The 17,441-nt window shown below is 37.9% G+C and overlaps 1 protein-coding gene across 1 annotated transcript in view; it reads right to left on the bottom strand.

Annotated features, from left to right (window-relative positions):
* Window positions 1-2,398: 2,398 nt before the first annotated feature.
* Window positions 2,399-17,441, bottom strand: part of sufu (suppressor of fused homolog (Drosophila)) — a 112,064-nt gene continuing 97,021 nt past the window's right edge. The window contains exons 11-13 of the mRNA XM_048609228.1: window positions 15,824-15,962; window positions 8,931-8,999; window positions 2,399-4,892 (exon numbers count right to left, since the gene is read on the bottom strand). Coding sequence (XP_048465185.1) covers window positions 4,803-4,892; window positions 8,931-8,999; window positions 15,824-15,962 — 298 coding nt within the window. The 3' untranslated portion in view covers window positions 2,399-4,802. The remainder of the gene's footprint in view (window positions 4,893-8,930; window positions 9,000-15,823; window positions 15,963-17,441) is intronic.

Here is a 17,441-nt window from a genome sequence, read left to right as displayed (position 1 = left end):
CACCAATTTTGGTGTCATCTGCAAACTTAGTAACTATTCCTTCTATATTCACATCCAAATCATTTATATAAATGATAAAAAGCAGTGGACCAATCCTGGCAGTACACCGCTGGTAACAGACCTCCAGTCTGAAAAACAACTCTCCACCACCACCCTCTGTCTTCTACCTTCAAGGCAATTTTGTATCCAAATGGCTAGTTCTCCCTGTATTCCATGTGATCTAACCAGTCTACCATGTGGAACCAATGCAGAATCGATTCAAAAATCATACTACTAAGAAGCGACTTGTGACATATTCAATAAAGAAAAACATCAATTTAAACTTTAAACGCAGACCTTGAGGTGTTTTTTAGGCTTGCAGATCAAAGGTTTACAGCTTGTATATACTGTGCAAGAATATAGTTCAATGAGCATGTCAGTAATCTGGCACCTTGCCTAATTAGTTGTTCTGAACGGTGATTCTAAACAGAAGACAGGCCATTCAACCTTGAAGAAGATCACAGCTGAGCTCAACTGTCCTTAAAACACACTCTTTCCAGTTAAGTGGATTAACAAGACTGGAAACAATTACTAGTTGCTTAGACCCCACTCCATCCCCATCTTTGCTCATCTAGGAATATCACATTCACAGGTTACTGGCCTAAAACTACCTTCCTGTGAAAAATGAACACAAAAACCTGGACACTTATATAACTTAGTACTATACCATGATAGCTCATGTTCATTAGACTATTTGTAACTGCTAGCAATTTCTTATAATTGAACACAGTCTATTATTTTCTATGTGGCACAAAGTAGTTACCAGATGACAAACAAATTAGCGAAGAATAAATTTATAATAAATATCTCAAATATCTTGCTGAAAAAGTGAATTCTGGCAGAAGTGGAGGAAGAAGCAGTTAGTTTGTTGAGTTTTCTTGAAACTAGTCTTAAAACAAGTGGCAATTTTTACAAAAAAAATGTTGAATTCACCACTTGATTCGATTGCACTTGACAATCCCTGAAATCTTGAAATATTTCAATGATAAACTTTTATTTGACAAAGAAAGTACTTAATTTTTAATTCTTTTTGCATTTACTTTTCAAATAAGATTTTTCTGATTCACATACGGGCCAACTAATGAGGTTGTGATTTCACACACATATCTTTTAGACAAGTTGCTGTTTCATGTATATATTCTGTTTCTTATCAAATTCTTAGTTTTAAGTTCTGAATGGTACACACCAAAATATTAATGGTGTTCTCTGCAGAAGTGTTTATCAGCTATTTCTGCTTTGGTTAGAAATATTTAGCATCACACACATGGAATAATATTACACGTAAACAAGGTTTAACAAGTCCATATGATTATTTTCACTATGAGACTGTATTGAATGGATTGCACAACTACATTACTACAAAGCAGCTGCACTTTTGATGTGACTATTAGCAAAATAAACATGCAAATGTAGGATGAAGAACATTGAAAAAAAAGGTTTTGAAGAGGTTGAAGGGAAGAGGTTCAAAACAATACAAATGCTAAGGGTAGAAGGTCCAGCTGTCTCAGTGTGACTGGCCTTCAGTTTTAAAAATGTGATAATTATGTACAGCAAAAGGATTAAATTTGCACTGCAATCAAATGCCCTACGAATTTTTTTTATACCTTCAAAACAGATTTTGTGAACTATATGGTTGAAAAAGAAACTGAAAAGATGGAAAAGTCTTTGAAACATTTATTACTTCCATTACAAAGAAATAAATTAATCAACATCCAAGCTTTAAACTAAAACAAATCCAAACTAAAAAGGCACTAGGTCACCACAATGGGTGGTTTAGTCAGTAGTCCCAACACCTACTTCTTATTTCTATTGAGGGAGATAATTTCAAGTTGCTACTAGGTTGCAGGATAGAAAACAAAAATACGGAAAACTGCAGAAGGCAGATATGCTTACAGCAATCATCATTGCTGAATACTAACAGCTACTATTGCTAGTCAAACCTGTAAGGCTACCTTGGCAAGTAGCTGAAAGAGCAATCATGTACTTCTCTTTTAAGAGACCTCAAAAGAAAAAAAAAATCACGAATTGCAAATAAGAGTCCCAGGCCAGCAACGCAGGCTTCTTGACTGTATCTAGCAATGGCAGAAAGAATAAGAAAGAAATCCCAATTCTTAATACTCTCACAATGAGAAAGGGAAAAAATTAAGCAAATCCAAAATAAAAAATTGTTCTGAATGGAACATGGTGGAAATAATAATTCAACATATGAAAAGCATACCTTCGTCTGTAAACTGACCAGATAAAACACCTCAATGCAAACGTACAGGGAGTGAAAAAAGTATGAAATATGGTTACGTAGAAAAAAATTTATATTTGTCAGTAAATGTGGATAAATGTATGCAGAGAAAACAAATCAAACTTTTTGAAATTATCATGTAAATTATTTTAATACACTTCAAGATTACTGACAGTTTAGTGATTCACAAAAATATTACAAAAGTCAGTGCAAGCCAAGCTGCACTACAGACGAGTTAAAAATTTACAATAGATAACTACAATAAAAACATTTTTAAAAACCTGTGCTAAAAATCTTCATTTTAAAAAAGGTAGCTAAGAACCATGTGCTAAACTGCTGGTCTGCAGGGGTCTTCAAATCAAATCTGTAGAGTGATTCAAGATTCTATGAAAAACAAAACACTGCACACAGAAAGAAGGGATGAACTACAAAAATGTTCACCTAGAATGCTGATTGCATGCTACTATTGTAGCAAATTGAATCTTGTATTTCAATCAAACTGTTACGAAAACTGGTTTTAACCACTTCCAGAGACAGGGTGTTGTCAGATTCTCATTCCTTAATCAGGCAAACTCTCATTAAATGTAGAACTGATTAAAACCACCTTTGATACTGATGACTATATTGATTAAAACTATTAAATCTCAGTTGCCAACCTGCATCAATCACCTATCAAAGCAGGTGGCAGTACTGAATTTTATCTCATGCTTAACCTTAAAATGATTCAGAAAAGAATGACATTTAATAAATCAATTCCAGAAATAGAACCACATTCGTCTGAAATATAGTTCAAACAGTCATTAAGCATGCCAGTATCACATTAACTTCCAACTTGGTTTATTTAGGACAGCTGTTAAAATGGTTCGTTTGACACTGGTCAACTTATTTTTCTGGTCAATCTGCTTAGATGTTATTGAACACTTCTGGAGCAGGTGGGACTTGAACCTGGGTCTCTTGGTCCAGGGTTAGGGACACTACCACTACACCACAAGAGCCCCTTAAACATTGGTCAATTGGATGCAGCATCATCCCATACACCTGTATTCACAAATAAGCTTTTGCCTTCAAACATCTCTTTGAAGTTTAAGGTTGTTAATCGTGACTGAAGACAGATGTAAGTTTCCATATACTCATCCATTAACTAACAATTTTATTGATGACTTACCATCTTTCATCTAAATTTAAGTATAGCATGTTTTTTATTTTTAAGTAACTGGTCATTAAAAAGAAACAGCCATTAAATCACAATGCTAGAAAGATCCGTCTTATCTTTTGCCTAAAATTTTCATATATTTTCAATTATTTCAGAAGCTATACGAATGATAAACATTGATAAATCACCAGATATAATGGTGGAATATATGGGCACTGTAATTTAGGAAGGTCAAATGATCTTGAAGAGGGCATAGGGACTTCAAGTTTTTGAGGCACCAAAGAAATTGGAATTGATCTCCTTACAGCAAGAAAGCCAAGGGGAAATTTATTAGCTCTATTCATTATTGTGATGGGATTCCATAGAGTAACAAAGGGAAGACAATATTTCCAGAAGCAAGAGAGTTGGTGACCAGAAAGCACATATTTGATTAATTGATGAAAGAGCCAAAAGAGAAATTTGGAGATTATATTTTTTTTTAACCAAGTTGTTGCAGCAATAGAATGCACTGCCCAAAAGGAAAGTGGAATCAAATTCAATAGTGTCTTACAAAAGGCAATTAGATATATACTTGAATGTGAGTAATTTATAAGACTCTGGGAAAAAGCAGTGGAGGGGAATTAATTTGATAGCTCTTTCAACAGATTTACAGCAGACATCTGATGGGCGAAATGGCCTACTTCTGTAGTGTTAGAGGTCACAATTCTATGCAGTGAGCAAAATTAAATAACTTCCATAACGATTAAAACTGCTAAAACTTAATCTTTAGGAAGCAGAAGTAATAATACAAAGGCACTTCCAAATATTTGTTTAAACAGAGCAACAATAAAATTGATTTATCACCAATATAAAAGGAAAAAGTTAAACACAATTGTCTCAACATTCCCCTTTTTAAATGAGTTACCTATTTGCCTTCCCACCCATCTTTGCTGTTCTTTTAAAGAAAAATCAATCTTATGGGGAAATAATATAAAAGTACAAACTCATCTGAACGAATGTAAAATAAGTTACCTGCCAGTGGAATACATCTTTGGCATGATCCACACAACAACAGGACAATTCTACGACGCAGTACTTTGTGAGCACTTCAGTCAACAGAGATAAGACAGGAACGATAAGCTACAAAAAAAGTGTGTAACTGATTTCCTGCCCACATACTGTCTTTAATATATTAGGCACGGTGAGCTAAAATACATAGTCTCCAGTTTAATTGGAATGGATTTAATATTAACGTTACTTCTTGTACAGCTTGAAGCTACAATGGCTATGTAGCCATCCTTTTGGACTGTTACATACTGCAAAATTACTTTTGCAAGCTAAGAAGTAAATGCAAGGTATTTTTACATTGATAATAACTAATCTTAATAATCCTGGCTACTGCAGCGGACTGTCAAATGCTGATTCAGGTAAAATTGTGATTTTCAGTTTTTTCTCTGGCCAGCTGTACTCCTTTGGCAGTTTCACCTATGAAAAAAAAGAAATGAACAGTAAATATATGTGTAAAGATGATCTTTGCTAAATTCCCCACTATCAATAATATTAGGGGGTGTGGTTTAACCATTGTCCAGAAATTGAATTAGATCAGCCACATAAATACGATGGCTATAAGATCAGGTTAGAAATTCAACATTCTGCATTAACTCCCTGCCTTCCTGTCAACCAGTTATAAACCACAAAAAAGAGAGAGAGAGAATACTTTTCACTTGCTTGGATGAGTGCTGCTCCCATAATACTTAAAAAAAACTTGATACCATCTAGGAAAAAAAGTAGACTGCTTGAATGGAACCATGTTAAACATTCACTCCCTCCAGTACTGACTCTCAATGGCAGCACATGAATGCAGCAGGTAATCAGGAAGGCTAATGGAATATTGGCCTTGATTTCAAGGGGTTTGGACTATAAAAGAGTAGGGAAGTCAGTGCGATGGTACAAGGTGCTGGTGAGACCTCATTTGGGAGTACTGTGAGCAGTTTTGAACCCTTTATTTAAGGTAAGATATCATTTCTTTGGAGGCAGTTCAGAGAAAGTTCATCAGGATGATCCCTGGTATGGAGGATTTGTCTTATGAGCAAAGGCTCAACAGGTTGGGACTTTACTCAAGTTTCAGAGAACAAGACGTGATCTCGTTGAAACATAGGATTCTGAAGGGGCTTGACAGGGTAAATGCTTAGAATCCATGACCAGACGGCAAAGTCTTAGAATAAAGGGATGCCAATTTAAGACTGAGAAAGGGAGGAATTTCCTGTCTGAGAGTTGAGTATCTTTGGAATTCCATGCCACAGAAAGTTGTGGGGGCAGAGGACTGGTGTATATTTAAAGCTGAGATAGATTCTCCATCAGTACGGGAATCAAAGGTTGAGGGGTAAGGGCAATAAAGTGGATGAGGAATGTCGGATCAGCCACAAATGGTGGAGCAGACTCAGGGGGCTGAATGACCTATTCCTGTTCCTATTTCTTATGGTCCTATGGTCTCAAGCCTTCTTTGACAGCACCTTCCAAACCTATGACCTCAGTCATCATGATATCCATACCCCATAAATAATTAGTAAATACATTAGCCTTTGAAGGGAACTGCAACGTTAATAGTGCAAATTTTAAGGAAGAAAATAATAGCATGTGCATGTCAAATATCATTACTAAAGTGCACATTGATTAAGAAGTTGGCAAGGAGCAAATGTCTTGAGAATTGCAAGATTCCACAAGCTGCTGGATGACTTGCTCTGTTCAACTTGCTCTGTGAAAACAGCATCTGACTCTTTGTCCCATGACGTATTTTCCATTGTTCCTTCCCATTTTCACTCCTAGTCCAAACTTTCCTTCCCTTATTTCTCTGGCAATATCAGCTTTAACACTAAATTGTATATTGTACTTCATCTTCTCAGTCCTTCCCTGTTTTCGTTTGGGTGAAACGTTCCTGCGGGGTACCAACACGAGACATGGTAGGTCAATCAACAATATGCTGCAACCATTCTGTGATTCCATTTCAATTATTCAATCTCATTGTTTCAGGACATGCACCATTTATGGCATTGCTCACCAAGGATATATTTCCAAGTCAGGATGGTGTGTGGCTTGAAGGGAAACCTGCAGGTGTTGGGGCTACCATGCATCTGCTCCCTTTGTTCTTAAGGTGGTAGAGGCAAGGGGTTTGGAAGGTACAGGTGAAGGAGCCTGGATTAGGTACTGCAGTGTACCTTGTAGATACTCAAATGCTATTGTGCATTAGTCTCGATAGCAGTAAATGTTACAGGTGGTGGATGGGGCTGTCAAGTAGCAAGGTTGCTTGGACCTAGATAATATCAAGCTTTCAGAATATTGTTGCAGCTATACACAGCCAGGCAAATAAAGGATCCATCATACTCCTGACGCATGCCTTGTAGATGGCAGACAGGAATTATGGAGTCAGAAGACGAGTTACTGGCTGCAGAATTCCTAGCCTGACCTGCTCTTATAGCCACTGTCTTTATGTGGTTAGTCCAGTTTAGTTTCTGATTAATGGTAACCCCAGGATGTTTTTACTGGAGGATTTAACAATGGCAGTGCCAGTGAAATGTCAAGGAGTAATGTCCAGATTCTTTTGTTGGAGATGGACATTGCCTGGCACTTGTGTGGCATGGATGTTCCTGGCCAGATGTCTGCACAACCCAGAAGTTGTACAGGTCTTGTTGCATATAAAGACCAACTCCTTCAGCATCTGAGGACTTGCAAATGGTGATGCACATTGTGCAATCAGCAAACATCCCCACTTCTGACCTGATGAAGAAGCAGCTGAAGATGGTTGGATCTTGAACACTTCCCTGAGTAATCCTGCATAGGCTGAGATGATTAACATCCAATCATTTTCTTTCGTGTTAGATAAGACACCAACCAGCAGAAAGCCTTCCTCGATGAACCCCAGTTTTGCTCAGGCTCCTTGATATCATACTCAATTAATGCTGCCTTAATGGCAAAGGCAAGTTACACTATCTCATTTCGGGAATTGAGTTCTTTTGCCCAAGTCTTGACTAAGGCTGTAATGAGGTCAGGAGCAGGCTGGTCGTTGCAGAACCTGAGCTGAGTATCAGTGAGCAAATTATTCCTTTCCAAGTGCCACCAGATAACACTGTTGCTGTACTTTTCCATCACTTTGCTAGATTATCAATTAACATTAGTGCTGCATTTTACCAGTTAGAAGACCGAGAACATTAATTCCATGAGTCGAACTGAATTGGAACCTAAATGTCAGTGAGTAAACATCACTGCAACTCAGTCATCATCTGATTTCCTTAAAATAGTATTGTTAAAAGCTCCTTTATACACTAACCATAAAGCCAAGTGCATAAAATATTACTACAATTAATTAGAGCTAGTAAAAACAATGACATTTCCTCTCTAATTACTCTTTAAAGTATATTTTACTACCGGAAAGTAAAGACTTATTACACAGACCAATGTCAACTCCTAAGTATAAATTAGCAGTGCCATGGAAGTAAGTTCTCAAAATAATTTATTTTAAATATGCTCTATCGATGGTCTGTGGTGTGAATGAAAGCAAGTCTAGGTGGCTGAAGAATTGTTAGTCAAAATCCCTACTTGGAATGAATTATTCATTTACACCTAATATATAAACATGATTCCAAAACAGCCAGAATGGAACAGAATGGCCCAGATTCTGTAGTGGTTATGACAACACAACATTCAGATTCATCATTATTCCACTGCAACTGAAAGAAATCCTTGCATACACAGAAAATATGGAAATCTAAAAGTTGCTGCCTGTGATTCTACAGGTGGTGCACTGGTAAGAATCTCCCAAAGTGCAATCTCTGAATAATCAGTGAATTGATGAAACATCCAATTTTATGCTGCAATGTCATAAAATAATTGGACAGGCTGTTCTTTGTTGAATGAAGTGTAACTGTGTTTCCAATTATCTAATAGGTCATTAATTGCCATACCCACCCTCACTAGCCTAGATGATTTATTTTGTAGAATGTCAAATTTCTCTATGTAAACTTAAAGTTTTGATTTTTCAGCTTCTATGTTAATCTGACCATAATGATTTATTTTGCTATCAAAAATGTTAAAGATGATAATCAGTATTTGCAGCTTTTTGGAATACTTCAACGTTATTGGTAGTTTACTCTGATTCTGACATCACTGCTGTTTAATGTCTGGAGATCAGTTTGACTTGATGCTAAATTTGAATTATTATTAGTTCAGAGGAAACTACATTACAAAGATAGCTAGATCTTTGGGGGACAGCATTCTTTGAAGTCAGCAGCAAATTCTGTTGCTTCATCCCAAACACAAAATCCAGCCTTATGTTAACATAATTAAACATCTAAATTTCACTTTGCTAATTTCCTATGCTACAAAGTGGAACCCTGCTTGTTCATTCATTTCTCTCTCTATTTCTCAGTATACATGCAAATGGATATAAAATACATCTGGAGAACAACTTCCCTGAAACCTTACTGACTTGTTTAAGAAATCTTGCTAAATTGTTTTAAGAAATCTTACTTCTTTCGGAGAGGTCAGGTCTTCTAAATCCTCTAGCATTTTTTCCACAAACTCTTCATTTAGCAGAATCTGAAAACATAAAAATGCACATATCACAATAAAAAGCATTTCAGAATTTATTCCATATTATTTGTCATACTATAATACATTCAGCACACTGTAAAGCTTCTGAGAGATATTAATATCAAAAAGCATATCCTTTTGGTTTTTCACAACAAGAAAGGTACTGACCATACCCAACCTCCACACACTTATAAAACTGAAAACAATCTCTTAACATTAGATGTGACTCTGCAACTGGACAATGTTTGCTAAATAATCCTAAGTGTGGTAAGAATTACCCCGACAACCAGTCTCAGTGTAGCAAATTCGTGTGTACTGAAAGCTACATGCATTAATAATCAGTGTCCTGTCCTCTGCAGACAGTAAGAACATTTCCACACAGTCCTCCCCCTAGATTCAGCTGACAAAGAGTAAGTTATGGCAATAGTTCTTGAAATGGTCACATACTCAATTTTTCCACAATTTAACATTGACAATTAGCTTTTGTGAACTGTTAGCAAATTACAAGAAAAATTGCATGAAACAACAAACATCTTCAGAACAGAATATTTACCCAAGTCTATCTATTGTGTTTTACTGATCTTTGCAACAAATAGCTATCTTAGTCTTCTCATAGACCTGTGCAGAGGATAGTACTTCTGAAACCATCTTCCAAAGTCCTTACAAATGAATCTAATTCACTAAGCATTAAACAGTTAAAAACAGAAGTACACAAAAGTTAACATAGAGATAACCAAGAGAACCTGAAAACATTCAAAATCTACTGACAGAATTATTCCTGCATACTCTTTTTAGCAACTCGGCACACTAATCTAGCAAGAACTTTGAGTAAATCGCTGAAGGCAAATTACTATTAGCAAATTGTTTTCTTTAGATTCAGGCAGTGAAACCCCTTTAAATATCTTGAAACAATATTGCTATTATATCACATTTTCATGAAATCCTCTTTTCTAACCAGGTAGTTCCAGTGATGTAAAAGACTTGGTCTCAACCAGTTGCTGTCCCAACACACTGTTCAGTTTTTATAAACAGTATGGGCAATAACAGGCATCACAGCCAAAAGTGTACTTCATTCTCTACTGGCTCGACCATTTAAAATTGCTTGAGTGATCAACTCTACCCATCAGGATGTTAACTATCCCAAACAGACCAAACAAAGTAAATTATTTACTGGGAGCAAACTTTCAGTATAAAAATACATTCATTTTACAGGCCATTTAAGTAGAGATGTCATAATCAAATGCAGTTAAATCTGGATCATTAGTTATTTAATATTGAGCATGACAAGAATTTTAAAAATCTATTTCAGAGACAAAAAAGGCAAACAAATAGCAGATGCAATTTACTGCAGACGTGTGTGAAGCTAAGCATTTTAGAAGCAACAAAACATGGGTAGTATAAAGGCAATGGTACTACTTTGAGGAGCCACACATTTACAAATCCTTGATGGTGACAAGGCAATTATTAAGCAGGTAAGAACAAGTACAGCTTTGTAAACAGGGGCACTGAATACATGACCAAGGAAGCCCCACTAAACTTTTAATAAATCCTGGCTAGGCCTCAGATGGAATATTGTTTGCAATTATGGCTGCTGGGAGGTGGTTTAGAAGACACTTACCCGGACACCAAGGATTAGGGAGTTCAGTTATGTAGAGAGATCAGAAAAAAGTTGGATTTATTTTCATTAGAGCAATGATGATTAAGGGTGAGACTATTTAAGGAATTCAAATGTACGAAGGATTTTGATAACTTCTCCCCATTTGCAATATTTCTTCTGTAAAATGGATTACTAACCAGATGTGATGGATATTTAATAATGAGTAGAAGCCCTAGAAAGAGACTGAGAATTTGCTTCACAATGATGGTTAAGGATCTGGAGCGTACAAATCTGAAAATGGGGTAGAATCATATTCCATTGTCACTTTTAAAAGGCACTTACACATTTTTTAAAATGCAGTCATAAAACGTGAGTGTTACTGGCTAGGCATGCATTTATTGCACATCAGCAATCACCCTGAAGGTGGTAGTGACCTTCCATCTTAAACCGTTGCAGTGTCCGGGCACAGAGGTACCTGCAAAGCTCTTAGGAAGGTGAAATAACTCCAGAGGGGTCCGTATCCCGCCACCAAGTCAGTCTTTATTTACACGTGGGAAGTCCTTGCCGCTGATCCAGTTTCCTCACAACCAGATCTCAGAACGAACAGAACCTCTCACTCCTTGGGACAGTTTGACAGCCCCAAACTGGGAACTCATTCTATGAGGTCCACCTGGCTGACTTTGTTACAATCACTACAGGAGGGAGTTCCAGGATTTTAACTCCATGACAATGGAGGTGCAGCCAAATAAGATAGTCAGGATAGTGTGTGGCTTGGAGGGAAACTTGTAGGTGGTGGTGTCCCCATGCATCTATAGCCCTGGCATTCTAAATGATAGAAATTATGAATTTCCAAAGTGCTGTTGAAGAAGCCTTGGTGAGTTACCATAGTGAATCCTGTAGATGGTATGCATCAGTGCTGAGGGGAGTGAATGTGAAAGATTGTGGTGGATTGTGCATGAGTCAAGCATCCTTCTTTGCCCTGAATGATGGCAGTTTCTTGAATTTTGTTGAAGCTGCATCCCTCCAGGCATGTGTAAAGTATTTCATCACACCCGACTTGTGCTTTGTCAATTGTGTTATTTTACATCAAGGGAGATGGTTGGATTCTCCTTTGTTGGAGATAGTCATTGCCTGACACTTGTGTGGCAGAAGCGTTACTTGCCATTTTTCAACCCAAACCTAAACATTATAGGTCTTGCTGCATTTGGACACAGATGATCTGAGAAGTATCTGAGAAGTCAGGAGCTGTTCTGAACATTGCACAATCATCAGCTACCATTTCCACTTCTAGCCTTACAACAGAGAAAAAGATCATTAATGAAGCAGCTGAGGAAGGCACCATCCTGAGGAACGACTGCAATGACCTCCTCAGAAGACAGACAAAAACAGGACCGATAGAGTTTACTTTGTCATCCAGTACTTCCCCAGAGTGGAGAAACTACATGACGTTCTTCACAACCTTCAACATGTCATTGATGTTGAACATCTCACCAAGATCTTCCCTATGCCTCCACTTCTCGCCTTCAACAACTGCCAAACCTTAAACAGACCATCATACCCAGCATTCAGGACAACATTGACCACAACACCCCACAACTCTGCCACGGCAACCTGTGTAAGACATGCCAGATCACTGACATGGATACTGACATCACACATTGGAATACCGCCCACCACGTACACAGCAGATACTCACGTGACTTGGCCAATGCAGTTTACCTCATACACTGTATGCAAGGACACCGTGAGGCATGGTATCTTGGTGAGACCATGCAGATGCTATGACAATGGATGCATGGACAATGCGCAACAATTGCCAGACAGGAATGTTTCCTCGCAGTTAGGCAACACTTCAGCAGTCAAGGACATACAGCCTCCAATCTTTGGGTAAACGTCTTCCAAGGTGGCCTTCGAGATACACAACATTGCAGAATCACCAAGCAAAAACTGACTGACTAGTCCCATACCTATAAAGATGGCCTCAACCATGACCTTGGGTTCATGCCACGCTACACGTAACCACACCATACTGATCCGCTATTGTAAAATCTTCCTTACTGTCCTATTTTGACACCATCATCTTGATAACTTGTTATGATCTCTCTACCTTAATTAGTTTCTACAGTCTTAGATTACTTGTTACTCTGGTTAGATCTTTGGCACATGACTCTTATATCTATCATGTTATTCCAGTCATTTGGTTCGTCTCCAGCGCCATCTTATTTTTAGTTTTTTGTAATTATCTCTCTGCGTCAATTTCGGATTCAGCTGTCAACACTTTACTCACATCATCTGACCCTTTTGATCACTGCAGAGACTTATCATTCAGTCTGTCGACACTCCTCTCGTGCCATCTGTACAATTTTTTGATCTTTTTGCCTATAAATTCCGTGCTTGTGTGCTTCTCTTCACTTTATCGGACAAAGGAGCAGCAGTTTGAAAGCTTGTGGTTTCAAATAAACCTGTTGGACTATAACCCGGTGTTGTGAGACTTCTGATTTTGTCCACTCCAGTCCAACACTGGCGCCACCACATCATGGCTTTATTTTCCACCATTGACCTTAGTTCTAGATTCTCCCACAGACATTCACCTTGTCAAAACATTGTGGGATCATATATATTTCAATCAAATAGCCTCTTTGCTCTCCTAAACTCCAGCGGATACAAGCATGCCTGCCAAGCCTTTCCTCATAAAACAACCAACCCATTCCAGGCTTTAGTCTCACAAAGCACCTCTGAACCGTTTCCAATGTGGACTGTATCAAATTAGCTGAAGCATCTGTAATGCTGGGGTTCTCAGGCAGAGGTCAAGATGGATCTTCCCATTAGCACTTCTGCTGAAAATGACGCAAAAACTTCAGCTGTGTCTTTTGCACTGACGTGCTTTGCTGCCCCATCGCTGAGGATAAGGATGTTTATGCAACCTCTTCATTCTATAAGTTGTTTCATTGTCCACTGCCATTCATTACTAGATGTGGCAGATAGGCAGAGAATCAGGTCTCATTTGTTGGCTATGGGATTGCTTAGTCAGTAAGCGAATCAAAGGTTATGGAAAAAGGCTGGATTGAAGATTATTAGATCAACCATGATGTTATTAAATGGCAGAGAAGGATGATGGGTTGAATGGCCTACTTCGGCTCCTATATTTTACAATTTTAACCTGTCTACTATATGCTGTTTCTAGTGTTTGGCATCACCAGGTTGATAGCTTATTCTTAGGCAAGTGTAGGGCGCTCCTGCCAACATTCTTCATTGAACTGGGGTTGAACTGTTAGCTTGATGATAATGGTAAAGTGGGGGATATGCTACACCTAGTGGTTATGGATTGAGGTTAAATAAAACTTTGTTGCTGATGGCTGAGAGGCTCAGTACTGAATTGCTGGATGTGTTTGAAGTCTGTCCCATTTGGTATAGTAGTCACGCTACTCAACATAATGGAAGAAATCCCGGATGGGACTGCACAATTCACTGAAATTTTGAAAAACCTTACACACATTTGGAAAAATATTGACTTCTTAGCAAATTGGTTTTGTGTGGGGAAAGTAGTATCTCACAAACGTGATTGCATTTTTTGAGGAAGTGACAAGGATGATTGATGAGGGCAGGGCAATGGATGCTGCCTGCACAAACCTCAGCAAAGTGTTTGAGAGGGTCCCTTATCATAGAATCCTTATAGTGCAGAAAGAGACCATTCAGTCCGTCATGACAGGCTGATACAGAAGGTGAAGTCAAATGGGATCTACGGTGAGCTGGTGTGATAGATACAGAACTGGCTTGGTCATAGAAGGCAGAGAGTGGCAATGGAAGGGTGTTTTTCTGATTGGAGATCTGTGACCAGTGGTGTTCCGCAGAGATCAGTGCTGGGGCCCCTATTGTTTGTTATATATGTAAATGATTTGGAGGAGAATGTCGGTGGTCTGATTAGTAAGTTTGAAGACAACACAAAGATCGGGGAGCTGTGGACAGCGAGGAGGTTGCCAGAGGATGCAGCAGTATATACATAGGCTAGAGACTTGGGTGAAGTAGCAAACGCAATTTAATCCTGACAAATGCGAGGTGATGCATTTTGGAAGGTCTAATGCAGGACGGAAGTATACAGTAAGTAGTAAAGCCCTTACAAGTATTAACAAACAGGTCCACAGCTCCCCGAAGGTAGCAACGGAAGCAAATAAAGGTGGTCAAGGTGGCACGTGGCATGCTTGCTTTAAGCGGTAGGGCATAGAGTATAAAAATTAACAAGTCATGTTGCAGCTGTATAGAACTTTAGTAAGGCCACATTTGAAATATTGTCTACAGTTCTAGTTGCCACACTACCAGGAGGAACTGGAGGCTTTGGAGATGGTATAGAAATAACTCCAGAGACGTCGGTATCCTGCCACCAAGTCGCTCTTTATTTACATGTGGGAAGTCCTTGACGCTGATCCAGTTTCCTCTCATCCAGATCTGAGTGCACAGAACCTCTCACACTCCTTTTGTTATCTGTCAGCTAGGGTTCCCTACTTGGGACAGATTAACAGCCCCAAACTGGGAACTCATTCTATGAGGTCCACCTGGCTGACTTTGTTACAGTCACTACAGGAGGAGTTTAGAATGATCCTCTGAAAGAAAACACAATAAAACTCTCCAGAAAACTTTTGATGTGCGTCTTTAAATTTTAAACTTGAATACTCCTGATTTTAACTTGAATATTCCTTACTGATGTGCTTCCATAGACCTTATTAACAGTACTGCTGATTTGTTGATCATATTTTTAAAGAAAAATAAATTGTTGACAATGGTTATGTTATTGTATGATCTGCCATGGTGGAGTTTGAACCCATATCCCCAGAAGATTATCCTGGGGCTCTAAATTAGTAGCTCAGTAACATTACCACTACGCTGCCACCATCAACACTGTACAGTGCTTTATAGCACTATAAACTCTATCAGTGGAATCTTCCCACCCCTGAACACCTGAAAGACATGTGCAGGTTCGTGGATTGGCGATGCTAATTTGCCTTGTAATGTCCAGGGCTGTGCAGTTGTATTAGCCATTTTAAATGTGCTGTTACGGGGATTGGATGGGTTTCAGTGGGTTGCTCTTTGGAAGGTCGGTGCAGACGTGATGGGCCAAATGGCCTTTCTCTACACTGTAAGGATTCTATGATTCATCTTTTGGTGCTACTTACATTCTAGCAACTGGTGACTTATTTGACTATACAGAAAATAAAAGACAATAAAAGCAATTACCTACCTGCAACCAGGGACCATGAGCTGCATATGGGTGTTCTTCTGTAGCAAAGGCCCCTTCAACTCCAGTAGAAACAAATGTAATTGCTGTATCTCCTGTGATGCTTTTGTAAGTAAAGTGCCTTCCGTGCAACAATCTACCTCTAAAGAGAATAAGCATATTTCTTAAATCACCTTGTATCAAATAGACAAGTTTTTTAAAATTCAAAATGTTGCCAAGCATTCACACAAATGCTATTCCATTTACCTCAAAATTGGAAATCACTTTCCTGTATTTAATTCAAATGCTGTGGAAGAGTCGTCAGGTCTTATGAGCCCTTTTGACAAATGCATGGATTTGCAGACCTTTCTGATTTTTATCAGATTAACTATTACATTAAAAACCATTTTCCAACATTTTTTTTTTAGGAAAGAAGAACTGTTTCTATTTTCAAGGGGTGAATGAGAGTTAGAAGTAAACCAGGCAGTGAAATGTTAATCTGCTATTTCAAAATGGTCAGAAAGAACAATACTAGATAGATAAAGTTTAAAATAAAAATGTAAAAGAACAGAAAACATGGATTTCATGGAAAACACAGACAAATACTTTTTAAGTGAAAGTGTTTGCACTTTTTGTTTCACGTTAAAGAAAGGTATTTGGTGTTTGAGTAGCTTTATTTCTGTACAATTCTGATACTCTCCGCATCGTATACAGTGAGCTGAGAAACTACAGAATAATTGGCCCAAGATTGTGCACAGTCTAAAGGTTAAACCAATTTGATTGAACTTTTCTGGATCAAAGTTTATTTTTTAATTTATTGAACATCAACATGGCACCTCCAAATGGGATGGAATTCATGGAGTTATGGCTCAATACTATAAATTTACTTAGCTAATAAAATTCTAACTTAATTTTAGGGGAAATAAAGCAAAGTACAATAATGAGTTGTCAGGGCTTTGGAAACCCAAAAAAGCAAACTCTTCATGGGGATTGTGGAGTTGTGACTGTAAATATGTACTATGTACTATTGTTAAACTAGGGAAATATTAATCTCATAACAACTGCTCTCATTATATTAATCGCTATGATTTCAATCCTCATAATTATTATATTTTAAAAATGAAATCTGAATCAAAAAAATCAAGCTTACCTATTTGTAGTTTTGCTGAAATCACCTATTACATTCTCCCTCTCTCTATTTCCCCTCCAAGTGATAGAGTTGAAAGTCAAAATGGTCAGCTAGTGATTATCAGCCAATTGTATTAATGCACTTTCTAAAAATACTCTTACACCACAATTGTCAATGTGCTACGAACAAGTAGCAGCCAGCCAAACAAATCTTCTAACCATTATATAAAAGGAAGTGCTAAAACCAATTAAAAAGGATTCCTTATTGCTTCACTGAAAGTTAGAATGCATGTTAATTTGCTTCATTCAGTAAAACATTAGCTACTGCCCTGCAAAACAAAAGTTGGGAATTGCAAAACTAGTCATGAAGAAGGATCACATAGCTGAAACAATATCATCTTCCAGGTGATCATCTGCTGTGCATTTTCAGCACTTTAGCTTGATTTTTTTTTTCTACCTATGCTTTGTGAATGCCACTTCCTTTTCCATTTGTTCCTGGACTGTCCCCATGCCA

Source organism: Rhincodon typus, chromosome 20 (genome assembly GCF_021869965.1).
Source record: "Rhincodon typus isolate 14 chromosome 20, sRhiTyp1.1, whole genome shotgun sequence".
Classification (NCBI taxonomy): domain Eukaryota; kingdom Metazoa; phylum Chordata; class Chondrichthyes; order Orectolobiformes; family Rhincodontidae; genus Rhincodon; species Rhincodon typus.
Note: the sequence above shows the minus strand (reverse complement) of the source record. Positions and strands in the feature narration are given on the sequence as shown.